The 18736-nt window shown below is 44.3% G+C and overlaps 1 protein-coding gene across 2 annotated transcripts in view; it reads right to left on the reverse strand.

The window, feature by feature from the left end:
- Positions 1–18736, reverse strand: part of LOC139746890 (oxytocin receptor-like) — a 143042-nt gene that overhangs the window by 5265 nt on the left and 119041 nt on the right. The window contains exons 1-3 of one of the 2 annotated variants that reach the window (XM_071658547.1): positions 15586–15649; positions 5156–6288; positions 2054–2166 (exon numbers count right to left, since the gene is read on the reverse strand). In XM_071658547.1, coding sequence (XP_071514648.1) covers positions 2054–2166; positions 5156–6227 — 1185 coding nt within the window. In that variant the 5' untranslated portion in view covers positions 6228–6288; positions 15586–15649. Of the gene's footprint in view, positions 1–2053; positions 2167–5155; positions 6289–15585; positions 15650–18736 lie in introns of those variants that run through there. The other variant, XM_071658546.1, reaches the window with a different exon arrangement.

Below are 18736 nucleotides of genomic sequence, written 5' to 3' on the forward strand. Positions count from 1 at the left end.
GACCGTCCCGCAGACCGACCCACCCTCAGAGTCCTGATTGACCAGCTGAAAGTTATCGCCGAAGCAGCCGACGTTATGTGCCGGAGGTGAAAGGCGAGATTACCTCAGCCCCATGCTGGGTGAATACTACTTCCTATACAAGATAATATCATATGGTCATAGCATAAACAAATATTGTTTGTGCTAGAAAGTGGAAATCATTTTTGTTGTGTTGTACTAGGTGACAGTAATGTATACTTATATAGTAAATAATAAAAAAAAGGGATTCTTTTAATGAAAAAAAAGGATTCTCAGAAAAAAAGGATTCTCTTAATGAAAAAAAGGATCTCTTAATAAGAAAAAGGATTCTCTTAATGAAAAAAAGGATTCTCTTAATGAAGAAAAAGGATTCTCTGAAAAAAAAGGATTCTCTTAATGAAAAAAAAGGATTCTCTTAATGAAAAAAAAGGATCTCTTAATGAAAAAAAGGATTCTCTTAATGAAAAAAAGGATTCTCTTAATCAAAAAAAAAAAGGATTCTCTTAATAAAAAAAAAGGATCTCTTAATGAAAAAAAAGGATCTCTAATGAAAAAAAGGATTCTCTTAATGATAAAAAGGATTCTCTTAATGAAAAAAAAGGATTCTCTTAATGAAAAAAGGATTCTCTTAATGAAAAAAGGATTCTCTTAATGAAAAAAAGGATTCTCTGAAAAAAAGGATTCTCTTAATGAAAAAAAGGATATTCTTAGTGAAAAGGATTCTCTTAATGAAAAAAGGATTCTCTTGATGAAAAAAGAGAATTCTCAATGAAAAAAGGATTCTCTTCATGAAAAAAAGGATATTCTTAGTGAAAAAAGGATTCTCTTAATGAAAAAAAGGATTCTCGATGAAAAAAGAGAATTCTCAATGAAAAAAGGATTCTTTTCATGAAAAAAAGGATATTTTCAATGAAAAAAGGATTCTCTTAATGAAAAAAAGGATTCTCTTAATGAAAAAAAAGGATTCTCTGAAAAAAAGGATTCTCTTAATGAAAAAAAAGGATTCTCTTGATGAAAAAAGAGAATCCTCAATGAAAAAAGGATTTGAAAAAAGATCAGATTGGCAGCTGTTATGAAAAACATGAGAAAGATGGCAGTTACTAAACTTAGAGGTGTAGGGGAAGAAACAACAATCATAACCCCCCATTCTTGAGATGCCAACGGCCACACAGTATAGTCATGTGAAACAGAGGCCTTCCAAGGATACGAGTTTTAGCTAAAGCAGGGGGACACATACGCAGCCAAGCTCGCTAATGCTGAAGCCAAAGTAACATTTACACAAGAGGAAGATACAGAAGCAACACTGTGACGTAGGGCATGTGGGCCAAGTTTTGAGATCGGACTGGGAGAGTTGATCGGCCGGATTGCTCTGGACTCGAGTCTCTAAGTACATAACACCCTCAAGATGTGATAACTGTACTCCCATACAGAGAAGGATCACTTCCTTTGTATCATCGAATCCTCTATTCAGATGGGAAGAGTTTTCCCAAATCTGACAAAAGACTCTCAGTCTGGTAGACGTAGTCTTGTCCATTGGCGTAAAGGTGGCGCTTTTTTTTTTTTTTTTTTTCCATGAGAGATTATGTTAAGATGATATTCAATACGCCCACTGACTCCAGTGTTGGGTTTCCGGATCCGTCAAGGAGGATGGAACACTATGAGGGGATTTTAGAAAGAGACAGAGGAAAAAACTCGAGTTTTACGAAGGATTATACATTACTAGGAAATCCTCTCCACGTCCGAGTTGGGAGAGAGAGAGTTGCGACGAGACGAGGCGCGGGATCGATCAAGGGGGAGAGGATGAAGCTGGCTTGAGACGAGGGCAGGAATATAATGCTGAGTCGTGGGCATAAGGGTGTGTTGGAACGGAGATTTACAATGACGAGGGACGTGTGAACATCTGGGCAGGTGGTTGAGGGGCGTGTGTGCGTGTGTGACTACAGCTGGTTGAGGGGCGTGTGTGCGTGTGTGTGACTACAGCTGGTGCAAGACTACAGCGTGCAAGACTACAACTGAGTGAGAGGCATGTACGTACCCGCAGCTGGTTGAGGAGGGTGCCGCTGAAGTAGAGGTAGATCCATGGGTTCGTGCAGCTGTTGAGGGAGACGAGGAGGAGACACACCACCGCCACCGGGTTGATGGTTGACACTGCCGGGGAGGAGGAGGAGCACACGGGTCAACCAGGTCAGAGGTCTTCCGACACTCAGGTCAAGTTGAGGTCGAGTTAGTGGACAACAAGGTGTTGTGGCTATATGGAAGTTAGCTTTAACTGTGGACTGAGACAGACGTGTCGACTAGTTCAATGCAACTATAAACTACTGATGGTTAAACTAGTTTAAGTAGATGATATGACTAGTTAAACTAGATATGGGATTAGTGCTAGAGTTCTACTCTGAGAACGTAAACTGCAATCACTATTTGTCAACTGGAAATCCTCCTTCGGTTGGCTATATCAGCAGAGCTTCGGCTTACGCTGTCAGAAAGAGGACCAATTACCTCAGCGTCTGATGGCGCTAAAACCACATCGACTTTCCCGATAAAAATCCCATTCTTTTTACTGGGTTGTATATTTGTATGTCCGTACGTTTGTGTGTGTGTGTGTGTGTGTGTGTGTGTGTGTGTGTGTGTGTGTGTGTGTGTGTGTGTGTGTGTGTTGTATCATATGAATGAAAACTGTTGATTAATGCACACATCGAGTGGGGACAATTATCTGACTAAACGATTAAAAAAAAAAAAAAAAAAAAAACCAGCTCTAATGTAAATGACTTGCAAATGACTAAAACAATTTTATTTTCATTTTTCATTTATCAATCGATTCCTTGGCTGGTGGTGGGAGTTAATCCCTTGCGACTGGATGAAAAACAAAAAAACAAAAGAAGTCCTCGTTCATGTTGACAATGTTTTGGGAAAATCATAGTTAAGTCGAGAACACATATGTCAACACCCTGTGAATGTCTATGAACTAAAAGGCTGTTAGGTACGGCTGGCGTCGAGAGAGAGAGAGAGAGAGAGAGAGAGAGAGAGAGAGAGAGAGAGAGAGAGAGAGAGAGAGAGAGAGAGAGAGAGAGAGAGAGAGAATGACGAATGAATGCCGCAGTGCCTGAAGTCAATCGACGGAGCAATCTGCGAAATTACCCCAAGAAAACGAAAGGTGGAAAAGGGGATCGCACTACTGCCATCTGGGTTCTTACGTGAATTAGAATGCCAAATATAGACTGCTGTTGAGGAGGTGCCTCTTGCAGACGTAGATCACAGTAGCTCTTACGATCTCCTACCTGTGCGGCATCTTACGAGTTCACACGAACACAACCCTCCTCCCCTCACTCTGTTTTCTTTACCTCTAGCGACTATATATATGTATCTATGTATCGGCCATGAAGGGCTGAGGGTGGTTGATGACATCTGGGGCCAGGTCAGTGAAACCTGGTTGGTTGGCCTCTGTTAATGCTCTTGCCAGAGATCAACTCCATCCTCTTCCTTAATCCCCTTCATCAATAATTCCATCCTAAGCCTCCATCGGCTTAAAATCTGTCTTCCTATTCTCCTATCTGTACCCCGCCATCTATACGTCCTCCTATCCTTCTATGTATACCCCGCCATCTATACGTCCTCCTATCCTTCTATGTATACCCCGCCATCCATACGTCCTCCTATCCTTCTATCTATACTCCTCCATCTATGTTTTCCTATCCTTCTATCTATACCCTGCCATCTATATGTCTTCCTATCCTTCTATCTATACCCCTCCAACTATATGTCTTCCTATCCTTCTATCTATACCCCTGACACCGGTCCCTCTATAGGCATAAAGATTTTCGTCTATCTCTCTATTTCTCTGGTTACCCTCATCCTCTGTGTAATCTTCTTCGTCTGTTTTCACCCTCCCACACTCTCTCTTCCAGTCCATGTACTTACCTCCAATCTTTACCCAAGTCTCTACTCACCGTGACCTCATCTGTTTACCTACCTAAGTATCTCTCTCTTTCTATCTATCTATCTATCAATCTATCTATACCTCGCCATCTTTCCTATTGATCCTTCCATCTCTCTCTTTCCTTTTCGCTCCTCACTTATCGAGCTAAATAAAAGCACTTACTTCTCCTTCCACCATAAGACTTACCTCTACCTTACCTCCTCTCCTTCTTACCCTCCTCCCTCGCTACCTTCCGCATCACACAGGTATACGCAACGACCCACCTCAAGGGAATTTTGTCGATGATTTCATCTCCTGTGCTCATCAGGATATCGAACCGTGTCCTGGTGAATCATAGGCGCTGACGCCTACGCCACCACCTAGCCTTTTTTTTTTTTTCTTCATCTTTAAACTCGTTTGTGGTCATCTATTGCTGCTGCGAAACAACAGATCTAAGGAATCCCTATAATCTAAGTTGCAGTTAGTAATTCTTGGAAGGGCTATCTCTTGCAAAGCTCTATCAAAGCATCACTATTCTTATGTAGTATAGAAGTCCAATAATCTTCTCAGGAAATCCTTATATACAAGTAGAAAGATTAAGCGAATGTTTTTCCCGCTAATACTACCAGCATAAAGAGTTTACTGATAACCTGTCGTTTCGTCAGTGACATCTACAACAACAGTGACATCTACACCCCAAGTGACATCTTCGACCGCAGTGACATGATGACATGCGAACGTTATAATTTTTCTTGTAGAATTCCTCGTACGAAGCATTAAGATGATCCCCTACTTTCCTTTCATCTCGACTCTCTGAGAAATCAGCTTGTAGTCTTATTTTCGTTAAGAATATTCATTCAAAGAAACTTCTCTTTAAAAGGAGATATTCCATGATTCCCCAGGTTGTGCAGGAAGCACAGACAGCGACGTAAGGTTCTGGAGTGAAGGAAGTGGGGGAGTGAGGAGTAAAACACTACGAGGTAACAGGTTCTATGGGAGTCAGTCCCTCCGGTGTATGCCATGTGTGGTGGAGTTAGAGACATAAAACCTCTACTGTAGGTAGGAGGTATACGATAATCCAATATCATTAGAGAGTTTACCGTGTACAGATCTTATATTCGTGTCTCACAGTTTGCTGTACGCACGTACTGGCTTATCTATACGACACAAAGACAAACCTTCATCTGGACTGACAGGGGTACAGTCAGACGAGCATATACTTACGGTCTTTCGGTTTGTTGTAAACAGTCAGAAGCTGCGCGATGCAGAAGGGCGACCAGCAGATGACGAAGGCGAACACGACGGTGAAGGTCATGCGCACCGTCTTCATCTTGGCCGCCGACACCTTGTCCACGGCTGAGGTCATGGACGGAAGGTGGCGTCGTCCTTGCGACATCGGCTGCAATTCAAGGCTCGGTTTCCCGTCCGAACTTTCGCGGTTTCCACCCCGGATGCAGCCGAAGCAGAGGCGACGACCCAGGGCTGACAGGGGGCGGGAGGCTCCCGCGCTCCGCCACACCGCCCAACATATGTAGCTGTAGCACATGGCGATGACGGTGAGGGGCAACAGAAACACAGATACGACGAACCAAGTGACGTACATGCGCTCGCTCACTTGTTCGAACACTCCCCAGCAGTCGTAGACGCCGGGCGCGATCTCCCTCACTGCGAACAGGAAAGTCTGAGGCATGGCCAGCACCAAGCCCAAGGCCCAGGCTCCGCCGATCATCAACCTCGCAGCCCTGAGCGACCCGCGTCCGCTCCCCTGCACGGCGCGGGCTCGATCCACTGCCATGAACACTAGCATGTACGTGGAAACGTACAGAACGAACACCTGCGCGTATTTGACCAGCCTACATAGCAGATCTGAGCCGCGGAAACGGTAGGTGATCTCCCATATCAGCTGGGGTAGGATGTTGAGCAGCGCCACCAGTAGGTCTGCAAGGCTCAAGTGGAGCATGAAGAGGTAACAGCGAGACATCGGCTGGAAGAGCGAGTAGCGCCAGAGAGCAATCAACACGAAGACGTTTCCTATGACGGCGATGATGAGGATGAGGACCAGCACTACAATCTCCACCACGGCCAGCGCCGAGTTGCGGAAGTCCTTGTCACCGCTGGCTGGCACGTCGTCGGCACCACCGTGCAGACTGTCGTGCACGAAGCTGTTGAGTTCGCTGTACAGAGTCGAGGAGTTGAGTCCCAGCTGAGTCCCCAGCTCTTCCATTTTCTTGGTCATGACACGACCCAGGTCGTCCGCCTCCGGTTTGGCGTACACGGCGCGTAGCACGTCGGCCATGGTCGTTGCGAGGCGTCGAACCCTCCTCAACTCGCGGGCCTCGTCGTCTCGCCTGCCGAGTCTGTTGAGGGGGAAGCAACATGGTGTTAGTGGGGGGTCAAGTGTCATGTGTTTGGCCAGTGGTGGGGGGGGGTCACCCCAGGTCACTCACCTCTCTGGAAGCGACTGAAATGTTGAAGCGACCAGGATGATGACAAGGGTTAGGGTGAGTCTGACGACTATTGATAGTTATATAACCTTAATAATGATGATGATGATGATGATGAGTGATAATGACAAAGATAATGCATGATAATGATAATGATCACTTATAAATGATAATCAGAAATGTCAACTAACGTGAGCGAATAACAACTGTCTGCCTCCATGGTATCACTCGCTATCCAGCTCACGACGGAGGGAGACGCGCGTAGTCGTCAGTTTTTTCATAGAAACCAAAACAAAGCCTCAGCGGTACTTGGTAGACGCTCTGTGAGATCGAGTTACCGGAGACCCTCCTTAATGATATGCGAGAGGCTTGAGTCAAAGCCTTGGCGTCATGTACACACGCAGACGACTCACGAGAGGAGTGGCCAATCTTAAGTCTTCAACCCAATTTTATTCCCAGATGATTTCATTTTGACCAAAGGGCCATCAACCGATGAAATACCACAAGAAACGAACGGATGACTGTGGTCCACCTCGGGTGTGAGCTAGCAATGTTGAACCACACACAAAAGAGAACACGATTGCATCCCTTACACATACTAGCGTTGAGTATGACGTTATGTTAAACAAATGGAAGGGTTTAACTTTTTAAAAAATTCAACAGAGCATCATACAATGCCTTTATTAATCCTACCATGTACTTTTCGCTGAATCTATATAAAAACAGATTGCAAATATTTACCAAATAGAATACGAGATGTTTTCCACGGATTGCAACCATTCTTTCCCAATTGTCTATTAAAGCTCAGGGAAATCCCTCCATTGTTAGTTCCACGGGCCTCGTAAACACGCGGTATGGACCATAAGAATACGCCTGAAACAAATGCGATGCACAGTCCTTTTGCATCCAGCAGACTCCCGTGGAGGCGATGCTCGGCTGGAAAAGTTGTAAGGCAGCTGACCCATGAGAAAACTACATATCAGTCTGATGAGTCGAAGGAAATTCCGCTATATCTAGCGACTTAGCATCTCCTCGATGTCCAGTTATACATGTGACATGTTACTGATCCTTCAAGTATACTCGAGGGGCAATACACCATCAAGGAGCTTACTCAGAGTAGTCACTCACACAAGATCGTAATCCACGAACTGTGTCAAGGACATTGCTAAACGCTTTTGCGTCTTTTGTACAACCCAACTATTGGTCAGATTGAGGCCAGCGAAGACACAAGACAGTTCTTGACAAGGAAAGGCAAAACCCAGTATAATAACATCCTAGATCCTCGAACATCATTTGACCATGACCACCGTGAAAGTGACTACCATGAAACTGACTGCCATGAAGGTGACTGCCGTGAAAGTAGGTACTTAGAGTGACTACCATGAACTCAGTGACTACCATGAACTCAGTGACTACCATGAACTCAGTGACTACCACAATGGTGCGGCAGGGTCACGGCTCGCCACCCCCAGCTGGGCTGCCTACCACACACTGTCAGAGAAAATATGGATCAACTGGAAAACTCTGGACCAAACGACCATTTGCCGAAAAATGGGTCATCACAGATGCCACAGCTTTGGGGGAAGCTCCTGCAATTAAGATAATTATGGCAAGAGGAAATAGCTTTAACAACCGCAAGGGTTATCATTTTTTCTAGATGATTACCCAATGACCCTTAATAAAATACTAGACAAACTCTATTAGAACGATGAGTAAAAGTTATGCGCTTGATGAGACTGGATTACGTAACTTGCTCGAAGGTAAGGGAAATGGGACGGCTCTGGGAGTCTTACGCTGTGGGTTCTCCAAAAATGGATGAAAAAAAAAATAGAATACAACGCTTGCTTTGTCCATCGTGATGCGTGTGACGATGTTATGTATTCTAGCAGTGCGTAATGGAGGGATCAACATCCATTATACCACTATAGAGATGTTGTATAACAACACTGCATAATGGACTATGGAGCAGCGCTTAACGCCGTGTTGTCTGTGATCTCACTCCTAACTCCGCCCGGGCTCGAATCCTGAATTGGATAGTCTGTCCGCAGTTCATCCAGCTGTTCATCCTCCACTCAGAGTTGGGTCGTCGATCCCGTTATACAGGAAGCAAGTTGCCTTAAACGACCTAGCCTTGTCTACCCTCCCGAGTAACGCGTGGCCTATCAATAGCCCTTTCCGCCTCACGTCAGAGAGTTAGGTGGTTAAGTAGCAATAAACACAATCAACACCGAACATGATTCCACTTCGTAGACCTTATTCCACAGGCAATAAGACAGAACCTTCCCTAACTCAAGTTGAACCCTAGAAACTACTAAACACACACTTGGTGTTCTAAAACGTTCACTTCAGTTCTTAACAGATAAAGAACGTAATCTTCAGAAAACATTAACACTTCGTTAGATGACATGACCCTAACTAGGTGATGGTTCCTAGCGCAAGGATGTAGTGTTGGCTGTGTTTGTGTGTGTCAGATGTAATTAAGACGTGGGCGTAACCGTGTCAGTAGTGTCCCTCTGAATAATTGGGTTAGCACATGACTGTTAGTGGGTATCAATAAGGCCCTGAAGCACCTCACGAACCACACACATTATCGTCTTATCGCACATGACACCACGGCAACTCCCAATCTAGTATGGTTACGATCGACCGCATTCACAGTCTGCTAAAGCTAAACACAAAGGACTTAAGGTAGAGTTCTTTCAGATTCCCTTTCATCTTGAGTTCAGCCGCAATGATCTTGTTTGTGAAATGTCCAGATATAGACGTAGATGTCGCCTCCGGCGTAACGATACGGCAAAACTCCTGAGTTCTACGTCGGACATTGAGGCCACTGTTGTCAGACCGTAATGTTTCCAAGCTCGGCTGACCTCCCTGTGTTTGTTTACGGAATCTTTGATCTTTTCTATCAGAAAACGATGTGATGAGACCATTTTCCATACATTACTCGTCCAGTTATCGTGTAAAGTTGATGAAAAGACGTTTTACTTCCTCGATCCTTTTGAAAGGTCTCTTGACACGAATCCTTTCCAAGCGGCTTTTAATTTTATGGTCAGCGAATTCGCCTCGCACGCATTAGGGCTTGTGGTTCGATCCCCTGACAGAGGAGAGACTTTGGCAAACTGCTTTAGCTGCTTTGCCTCAATTTTCGCGGTAAAATGTAGGTCTTCACTGATAGGATTATCAACGGATCAGCTCCAGAAACTAAAGTGATGTTTTCTAAATGAACTTGCAACGTACACATTGCAACAACAAGCTTACTCAGGCAACGTATATTACTAGATATGCTGAAGTACCAATACCATACACATACAGTGGACAATAATAGTCTCAAAAGTTTACAAATTCTAGTTCGCTCTCCACGTACAGCACAGTGCACAAGAAGCGGCAGGTGTGTGTGGAACGTGAACCATTCATCGTCGGAAAATACGCTGCAAGTATTCACAACACGAGACTAGGATATTGAGCCTGGAAGCGGTGGGCTGTAAAGAAATCTGGAACCAATAAGAGGGAGAGTATGTAGTGAGAGGTGAGCCACGTACTTCCTGAGTCAGCATAGGATCCTTACGAAGGATCATAGTAAAAAAAAAAAAAAGTAATATAATTGAAATTGGATTTCATGTAATGTTCGCTTCTCGGAGGAGCGCGCAGGTGGAGGAGATACATTCGCTTAGATTATCGTTCGATCGGAAAACATGAAGAGACATTCTGTAATCAAATTATAGGGAAGAGGATATATTCAGACGTACCATATGATCATGCGTGAAAAAAATGTGTATGTGCCCGAGGCAAAGAACCCGGCGAGACCCACGCACGCTGGGGTATTCATACAAGAAAATTTAGAAATGAATAATTTTTTTCGAAGGAGTTTTGTATGATTGTTAATTAGAGACTGCGCATAACAAGCTCTTTTCTCTCATATATCTTTCTTTTCAGCCTTGCTGAGGTAGCGCTGGAGGGGCAGAGTTAAGTAAACGATGAGAAATTCTCGTTTGGTTCCATCTCGTCCCTATCTGTTTTTTTTTTTTTTTTTTTTTTTTTAGAAAGTGGTAATACAGGAGGACCGCATTTTGAACGCCTTTCTTTACCCGTTGCTGCCCACTCTTAGCCCACCTCTGCGACACACAGGAGGTGTGCGGGTAGTATTCTTCATCCCCTATCCCCAGGGATGAGGCTCGCTCGGTGTTAAGCAAAATATTCAGTCACCACAACGCAAAACTCCTTTGAAACAATATTCTATTTTTATGATGCAAGGTTCAAAGCTAATAAAAATGGGTACCAGTTGAACGAAAAAATCAAAACAGGCTTAATCACGTAACTAGCCGAGATTTTTCTTGTTGATTAAAAGGGACACAGTGAAAATATGAGTGATTTTTTTTTTTTAGAACACCTGCCTGGCACAAGGCAACATCTGTCTCATTAGAGAGAAAGTTGGGCCAAAATTCGTTGTAGGTACTCGTAAGTAGATGGGTGCGTACACACACACACACATTCTCTCTCTCTCTCTCTCTCTCTCTCTCTCTCTCTCTCTCTCTCTCTCTCTCTCTCTCTCTCTCTCTCTCTCTCTCTCTCCCAGTCGCTCCTTTCATCACCTGGTATCAAATATCACCACAGTTCATTTCCTGTTTCGTACACCCAGGTTGCCTCTTGTTCACCGTCTCTTACAAGCCAAAGTCCCTCGTCGTGTCCCCACCTCTCCTGTGACAGCATCTCCACGTGATAAGTGAGAGATAATCTTCCTTTGCTTTGATAGTATTTTGTCTCGTTATCATCTCAACGATATCCACTTATAAAGCTACTACTAAACGCTTAAGTGTAGAGCTACAATGGATTCTCTTATAATATCACAAGTGATGATTACCAAGAAATAAATCTCCTACCAATCATGAATGATTACTGCAACCTAAAATGATTACTACAACCTAAAATGATTACTACAACCTAAAATGATTACTACAACCTAAAATGATTACTACAACCTAAAATGATTACTACAACCTAAAATCATAATTGATGATAATTTTACGAGAAGTAACTAACATCAAACAGTCAACAACGTTGCTACTAACCATAAAGCAGGACACTCGCTTGATAACTCAATTATCATTTACTAACGCCAGAATAACCACTAACTGCTTAACAAAATGATGACCCAGCGTCATGAGTACCTACACCTTAATTACCCGCTAAACGTAAGTTATGACCTACCAGCATAATCGACCCTATTGATAAAGCATATGCAATGAATGCATAATAGATAATTACCAATTAGCTGTCCTGAATGGTCAATTATCGTGACGCAGTAACAGACAGGAGGTGGCCAGAACAGAAACAAAATGCTGACTGACGCAGGGCGATAAAGACCCATGACTTTTGACACGAAGATCATGACCCCCCCCTCCCCTCCCCCCCACCTCCTTCCGGCAGAATGAAAAAAAAAAATGAATAATTACCGGCAGGAGAAATAGGGGTTGATCCTGGTATGGGGGAAAAGAGGAAAAGGAAGTCTTGAAGAGATGAGACGGGCTGAGGTCATAAGAGGAAGAAAAGATGATGTGATGGGGTCTCTCCCTTGGAAAATGACATGCGGTCCCTGGAGGAAACAAAACGGAAAACGACGTCTGGCAGTTAAAGAAAATAGGCCGCGACAACTGGTGTCTGGAGTTCGCTCAGTCTCCTTGGGTCGTGTCGTCAGAAGGAGGAGCGACCAAGATGAGCCACTGCGAGAGGCACACTTTCCCACATCCTTTCCTTTCTCATGCTATACACCTTCCCCTTCCACCTCTCACTCTTGCCCTCTTCCCACCTCTATCTGTATCCTATCAGCTGTTCCCTCTTCGTCCATCTCGGTCCGCACTCCCTCTCCACCACCTCCATTCCACGATCACCTTCCACATCCTTCTCTGGACCACACGTCTCATTTCACATAGCAAGGAGACGTCACTAACAGACGACGTTATTAACGACCAGGAATTGGACGAGAGATATAGGTCGAGACTAGTGGCTGAGCGGCGGGGTGTGGCGGGGTGTGGCGGGGTGTGGTGATGAGGGTAGAGGCAGTAAAGTCACGAGAGCTACTGCTACCTTCTGGGGTCCCCTGAACATCAAAGGATTTCCTGGATCAAAGGAGAACGGGGCAAAATTAGCACGAACTAATGTAACGACCTCCTAAACTCCTATAATGGCCACCTAATTAACCCAACTTGATCTTACCAAGTCCCAACATGTGCTTGACCATATACCAAGTCCCAACATGTGCTTGACCATATACCAAGTCCCAACATGTGCTTGACCATATACCAAGTCCCAACATGTGCTTGACCATATACCAAGTCCCAACATGTGCTTGACCATATACCAAGTCCCAACATGTGCTTGACCATATACCAAGTCCCAACATGTGCTTGACCATATACCAAGTCCCAACATGTGCTTGACCATATACCAAGTCGTGGTAGACATATCAAGAAAAACACGAAGACATGCAGTGAGGGTCCTTCAGGGGTGGGTTCAGAAGGTGTTATGGTCTCTGCCAGGTCACTGCAGTGACTTCAGAGGAAAGATGAGAATTGAATGGTGGAAAGGTTGAGGGTACGGGAGGAAGTGGGCGGTTTAATCACACACAGAGAAGTCCAAAGGGATGTTGACTGTTTATCGTGAAAAGTGGAGGAAGAGGGTTGTGAGAATGGTGAGGAAGAGTGTTGTGAGAGTGGTGAGGAAGAGGGTTGTGAGAGTGGTGAGGGAGAGGGTTGTGAGAGTGGTGAGGGAGAGGGTTGTGAGAGTGGAGAGGGAGAGGGTTGTGAGAATGGTGAGGAAGATTGTTGTGAGAGTGGTGAGGAAGAGGGTTGTGAGAGTGGTGAGGGAGAGGGTTGTGAGAGTGGTGAGGGAGAGGGTTGTGAGAGTGGTGAGGGAGAGGGTTGTGAGAATGGTGAGGAAGAGTGTTGTGAGAGTGGTGAGGAAGAGGGTTGTGAGAGTGGTGAGGAAGAGGGTTGTGAGAGTGGTGAGGGAGAGGGTTGTGAGAGTGGTGAGGAAGAGGGTTGTGTGAGTGGTGAGGAAGAGGGTTGTGAGAGTGGTGAGGAAGAGGGTTGTGAGAGTGGTGAGGAAGAGTGTTGTGAGAGTGGTGAGGAAGAGGGTTGTGTGAGTGGTGAGGGAAAACGTATGAGGATGGAAGGAGAAAGCCTTGCGAGTTTAGAAGAGACAACCTCAAAGACTAGAAGAGAAGCGCCCGTGGGCGAAGGAAGGGGAGCAACGAGCACAGGGTCATAATGTATCTCCCTCACGCCACTAAACTTGTGGATCTGTCCAGCTTTCCTACGGTAGAAGAAGGTTTACACTTGTAGAGAAATGTCCACCATGCTCGTGGTGGGAGTCAGAGAGAAAGAGGAAAGGTGAGTTTTGATGGGAGGGCGAGCCAGGCCAGTGGCAGTCTAATGAAACGTTGTTTTTTTGCCATCATTTTTCCAGCACCATTAGTGACGGATAATAAAACTCCTGCTGTGGCATTTTTCTTACGGATATTAATGGTTTTTGATCTTTGGTTATTAATTGATTACTTTTTGATACTGATTTTTACGATAATGTATAATTTCCTGACGCACATTATACATAAAGCGATGTTAATAAGAGTTCCTATGGGTATCGAACGCAATGGCTCTCGACAATTTGTTATTTGGCGAGTAGAATAAATCCCCTCCTTTTTTTTTTCTTCAATCTTTCATCAGAATTTTGAACATTCTTCAGTAAGTTTCACAAATTTCTCAATGTGGGAGATGTTGATAGATCCAGAAATATAGCGGTGTAAGTAAACCAAATGACTACCATATATACGAGTATGAATAAATAAATGTTTTATATATATATATATATATATATATATATATATATATATATATATATATATATATATATATATATATATATATATATATATATATTCTTATCATATACTCGAGTGCCAGCCATACACACCAGGCATGATAGATGAAGCGTATGCAAGCTTCAGCACAGATATACAGCAAGAAAGCTGGCGCAAAGCTTTCTGCCACGGGTCTGATCAGGACACTATGTATGATCCAGCTCCAGGTCCGTCCCTTCGTCGTCACTGGCCAATACAAAGGTATCCAATATTGGAAGAGGTTAATTCTTATTGGCTTGCCTGTAACACTGTATAGATGAGTGGCAGGTAAGAAGGGATCATGTTTGTCGCAAAGACTCGGTGTTTTCTAAGTAACATCGAATTCTATTTTCTGTGGAGACTTTTATGTCAGGCTGTTCGTAATTCTTATACATACACAAACCCTTTTAGAAAACACTTCCAGGACTGATGTTTCTTTATTTTGCGCCACAAACACATTTTCTTGTGTTCCTTCTCGCTCACTAACACGACATGCCTCACACGTTGCTGTATTTTGAAAAAACTTTTACCACCGCAAGTCCACAAAATATCTTGGAGCATATCACACGAACACTTTGATGACAAGATAAAAAGAACTTTTTTTCTGAAATAAACGCAGAAAGGAAGATAACAGACCTTTTCAGAAACACGTCTGACGAATGATGATAGAGCATCGCAAAGGAACGGATGCTTATTCAGTTGATGAGGTGGAGAAATTATCATTCAGGTGTGTGATATGCTAAACTGTGGTAGAGATTACTAAATGCGATGGATGACGCTGAGGAAGAAGAATATTTGCACGGAATTAGCAACAAGGAGCATGATAGGTGGATGAGATGAAAAGACTGTGTATGATGAAGGGTAAGAGAGAGATGGACGTGAACGTTGAAAGAAATAAATAATGAAGAATTGCTGAAATGTATAGCGTAGTGAAGAAGGTTATGTGAAAGTGGAGGGGCAGAGGAGAGGCAGTGAGTGGGGACTGTCCTGTGAGTGTCCAGCCCTGTGAGAGGATGGACTGAACATGGGAGAGGTAGTGAGAGGGGACTGAACCACAAGAGGCTGTGAGAAATGAATGTCATGTGAGAGTGTGAGAGTGGATTACCCCATGAGTGTGGACTGACCTGGGAGAGGTTGTGAGAGCGAACTGACCTGGGAGAGGCTGCGAGAGTGAACTAATCTGGGAGAGGTGTGAGAGAGGATTGACCTGGGAGAAGCTGTGAGAGTGGACTGACCTGGAAGAGGCTGTGAGAGTAGACTGACCTGGGAGAGGCTGTGAGAGTAGACTGACCTGGGAGAGGCTGTGAGAGTGGACTGACCTGGGAGAGGCTGTGAGAGTGCCAGGTGGAGAGTGTGGCCTGGACGTGATGCTCTGTTGCTCTCTCTCCCGCTACTGACGGCCAGCAACAGGTGCGTCCTCACGCTCGCACGCTCTCTCTCCCTCCCTCCCTTCCTCTCTCTCTCTCTCTCTCTCTCTCTCTCTCTCTCTCTGCGTTGGTCCTGCCTAACGTCCAAATATCGTGGTAAGTTTTCATATTGTATGGCGGTATTCTCTCAGTTCCTCTATCTTTATCTCTCTCTCTTTCTCTCATCGTCTCTTCCCTATCAATCTTCCTCTACTTTTCTGGCTCATTTTCTCCCTTTTAATTATCGTCTGCTTCCTGTCATTTATCCTCATCCCCCCCCCCTCTCTCTCTCTCTCTCTCTCTCTCTCTCTCTCTCTCCCCCGTCTTAAGTTGGTCGGAGATTCGTCCTGCGTTGTAAGTTCATATAAACTTTCTAATGATAAAGCGAAGATGATTAACTCTCCCGCTAATAAGACGTAACGTAATCTCCTTAAAGGATCGCAGTAATCTGGCGTTGATTCATCGGAGCGATGGTCGTACGATTATTAACCACGGATAAAGTTAATGATAGTAATTAGACATTGAGGTTATTTTATGAAATAGATATGACATTCGTTCCTCTAGTATTACTGATGAAATTAATCCCACTAGTATTAATGATCACCGTATGAAAAAATGCCTAGAAGATGATGGAAATGGAATGTTTACAATCTCACATATACACGTATTTGACAGTTCATATTTGTGTATCCTTATATAAGACTCCTGATGCTGACATCCATCCTTACAAAGTGGGTTATACCACAAGGAATAACTTCAATCTGGATGTTCAACATAGAGCATCAAAAAGGTTTCTTATTACCTTTTGTGGGGCATCCAGCTTCTCGCAATAAATTCCAATCCTCTCTGTTTCTCGAGAGACAGTTTTGGTCTCCGTAGAAGGCTTCAGATTGAGACAAAAATGATACAAGATTCTTCTCGTGCCTTTGAAATTAATTCTTCCACACATTCTCCCTCTTTATCCTTTCTTGTTTATCTCCAGAATTCTTGACACATTCTTCAGGTTTTGAGTATAACTTCACTTTCTTGTACATTCCTGATCACTACTGACACACCGAATTATTCAGGCTTTTACCACTCTTGATGCCTCAACTCACGACGGATGTGAGGGGCTCCATGTTCAGCCACTACACGTCCTCGAAATTTCTTTAAACATTCTTGCTTCCTGTGCAAGTGTTGAGGTCTACCGGATGATATATTTCAACCTCCTAATATCATCTTTTTATGGTGAAGTCGTTTGCATAGAAATAAGTTTCCGGTACACCTAAACTCCCTCGTATTCCTGAGGCCGGCTGAACCTCCTCACAAAAGCACTGAGTTTTGATCTTCGATCGCCGTCGATCCTTTCCCATGATCTTGTTCAGCGAGGCTACAATAGCACCAGTTGATCACGACAACAGCCCACACTCTCTCCGCACCGTCCTCAATCCTTCGACAATTCCATCATTAAGGGAATTAATGGTTAACAGTCAACGGCCCATCAATTATGGGTAATCAGGCCTAATTGGAGGATATTAGATGTCTGTGCGAGTCCGAGTTAAGAGTCATCTGCTCATGATTTCCTCGATGCTTCACACTGATGGTCTTGAGTGACAGCTAGGCTGTGTCCTACCAGATCACTTTCACAAGTTAATTGAGCGTACAAAGTCAGCCTTTAATATCTTATACTCTTTTTTTTTAATAGATAAGTATATAAAGATAGAAAGGAAGCATTCCAGCACTTTCCGTATGTATAACTCTCGAGGCTGCGCTACAAACAGATGCAGGGTAATGATGGCCTACTTCAGAGCGAACATTTTTGAGACAACTACACTCGCTCTTATCACTGACGACGATTCATCCATTCGTGTACAGTCGGGCGGAGTCTGGTGACGTCTGATTATAATGAAGAAAATGAAGGTAAAACAACAAAAACAGATTCATATAAAAATCAGCGGAGAATAATGTAGCCGCGAGGGATAGAGGGTGAAACCATCACACAATCCCAGACACTCAGCTCCCGGAACCACCCCCAATGTCTGTTGACAAATAGCGTCAGTGTTGCCATCGCTTTGCTTCGCTTAAGATCACGAAAATTGTCAGTAAATGGTAGCCCGTGATGGCTGCCAACCTCCACAACACGTCTAGTAACGTGCAACGCTACTGTGTGACGGAGAGTAAGTTATCTCATAACTGAGGCACACGAGTACAAAATTTCCGAGTCGTAGGGAATGAGGGAACAGAGCCAGCCAAACGCAGGCGGACGTACCCACAGTAGACACACATCGGAGCCGAACGTCTTCAAACGATATGTCTTTTGTTGTTACCTCCATTTGACGGGGATAAGTATATGTATATAACGAAGTACAAAGATACATAAATACGTTTGTTATAGCGTGATGTCATTGTGAACCAATGCTCATAACTTATTTCTCTTTCAGTAATGTCATCAGGTGAAATGTGGCCAAGTGTTGGAATGTATATACACTGAGTAATTCACATGAGCAGCAGATGTATCATAATCATGTACTCCTCCCTGGAGAGGGGGACAACCTCCCTGTTGGCTTGGGCATTACTATGACGCCTCCTGGCCAAACGTTGCATTCCTGGTGGTTTGTGAGGGATCTTAATCGGCAGCATCTGGAGCGGCACTACAGATCCTTCACAAACAAAAGTTCCTTTCGCGATCCATTAATGGATTTAAGTCCAGCGGTAATGCAGCCAGTCTCGAGAGCATCCTTGGTAATGTGTATGAGCTCGTGCCACACTCACGGCGCACCGACACACCAGCGACTCGTTTGACTGACACCCCACATCCCCTCCGCCTCCTCTTCCTCCCTGAGACAGTAAGTTAAAGCTGTCTTTAATAGACCCTGACTGATCCCTTAAGTGAAGCAATGGGGCCAATACGGGGCGAGCCATTATACACTTTAAATTCTTCCTTGGAAACTGACGGGGTTGATGCCTTCCGCCCTTCCTGGTGGTGCAGGAGAGTCACCCGGGCGAAGCTGCTCGAGGGTTGTAGTCCGTGTGGCACGAGGAGTTGACCGCCAACCCTCGATAATGATCCGTAATCCAGCTACGG

Source organism: Panulirus ornatus, chromosome 66, assembly GCF_036320965.1.
Source record: "Panulirus ornatus isolate Po-2019 chromosome 66, ASM3632096v1, whole genome shotgun sequence".
Taxonomy (NCBI): Eukaryota; Metazoa; Arthropoda; class Malacostraca; order Decapoda; family Palinuridae; genus Panulirus; species Panulirus ornatus.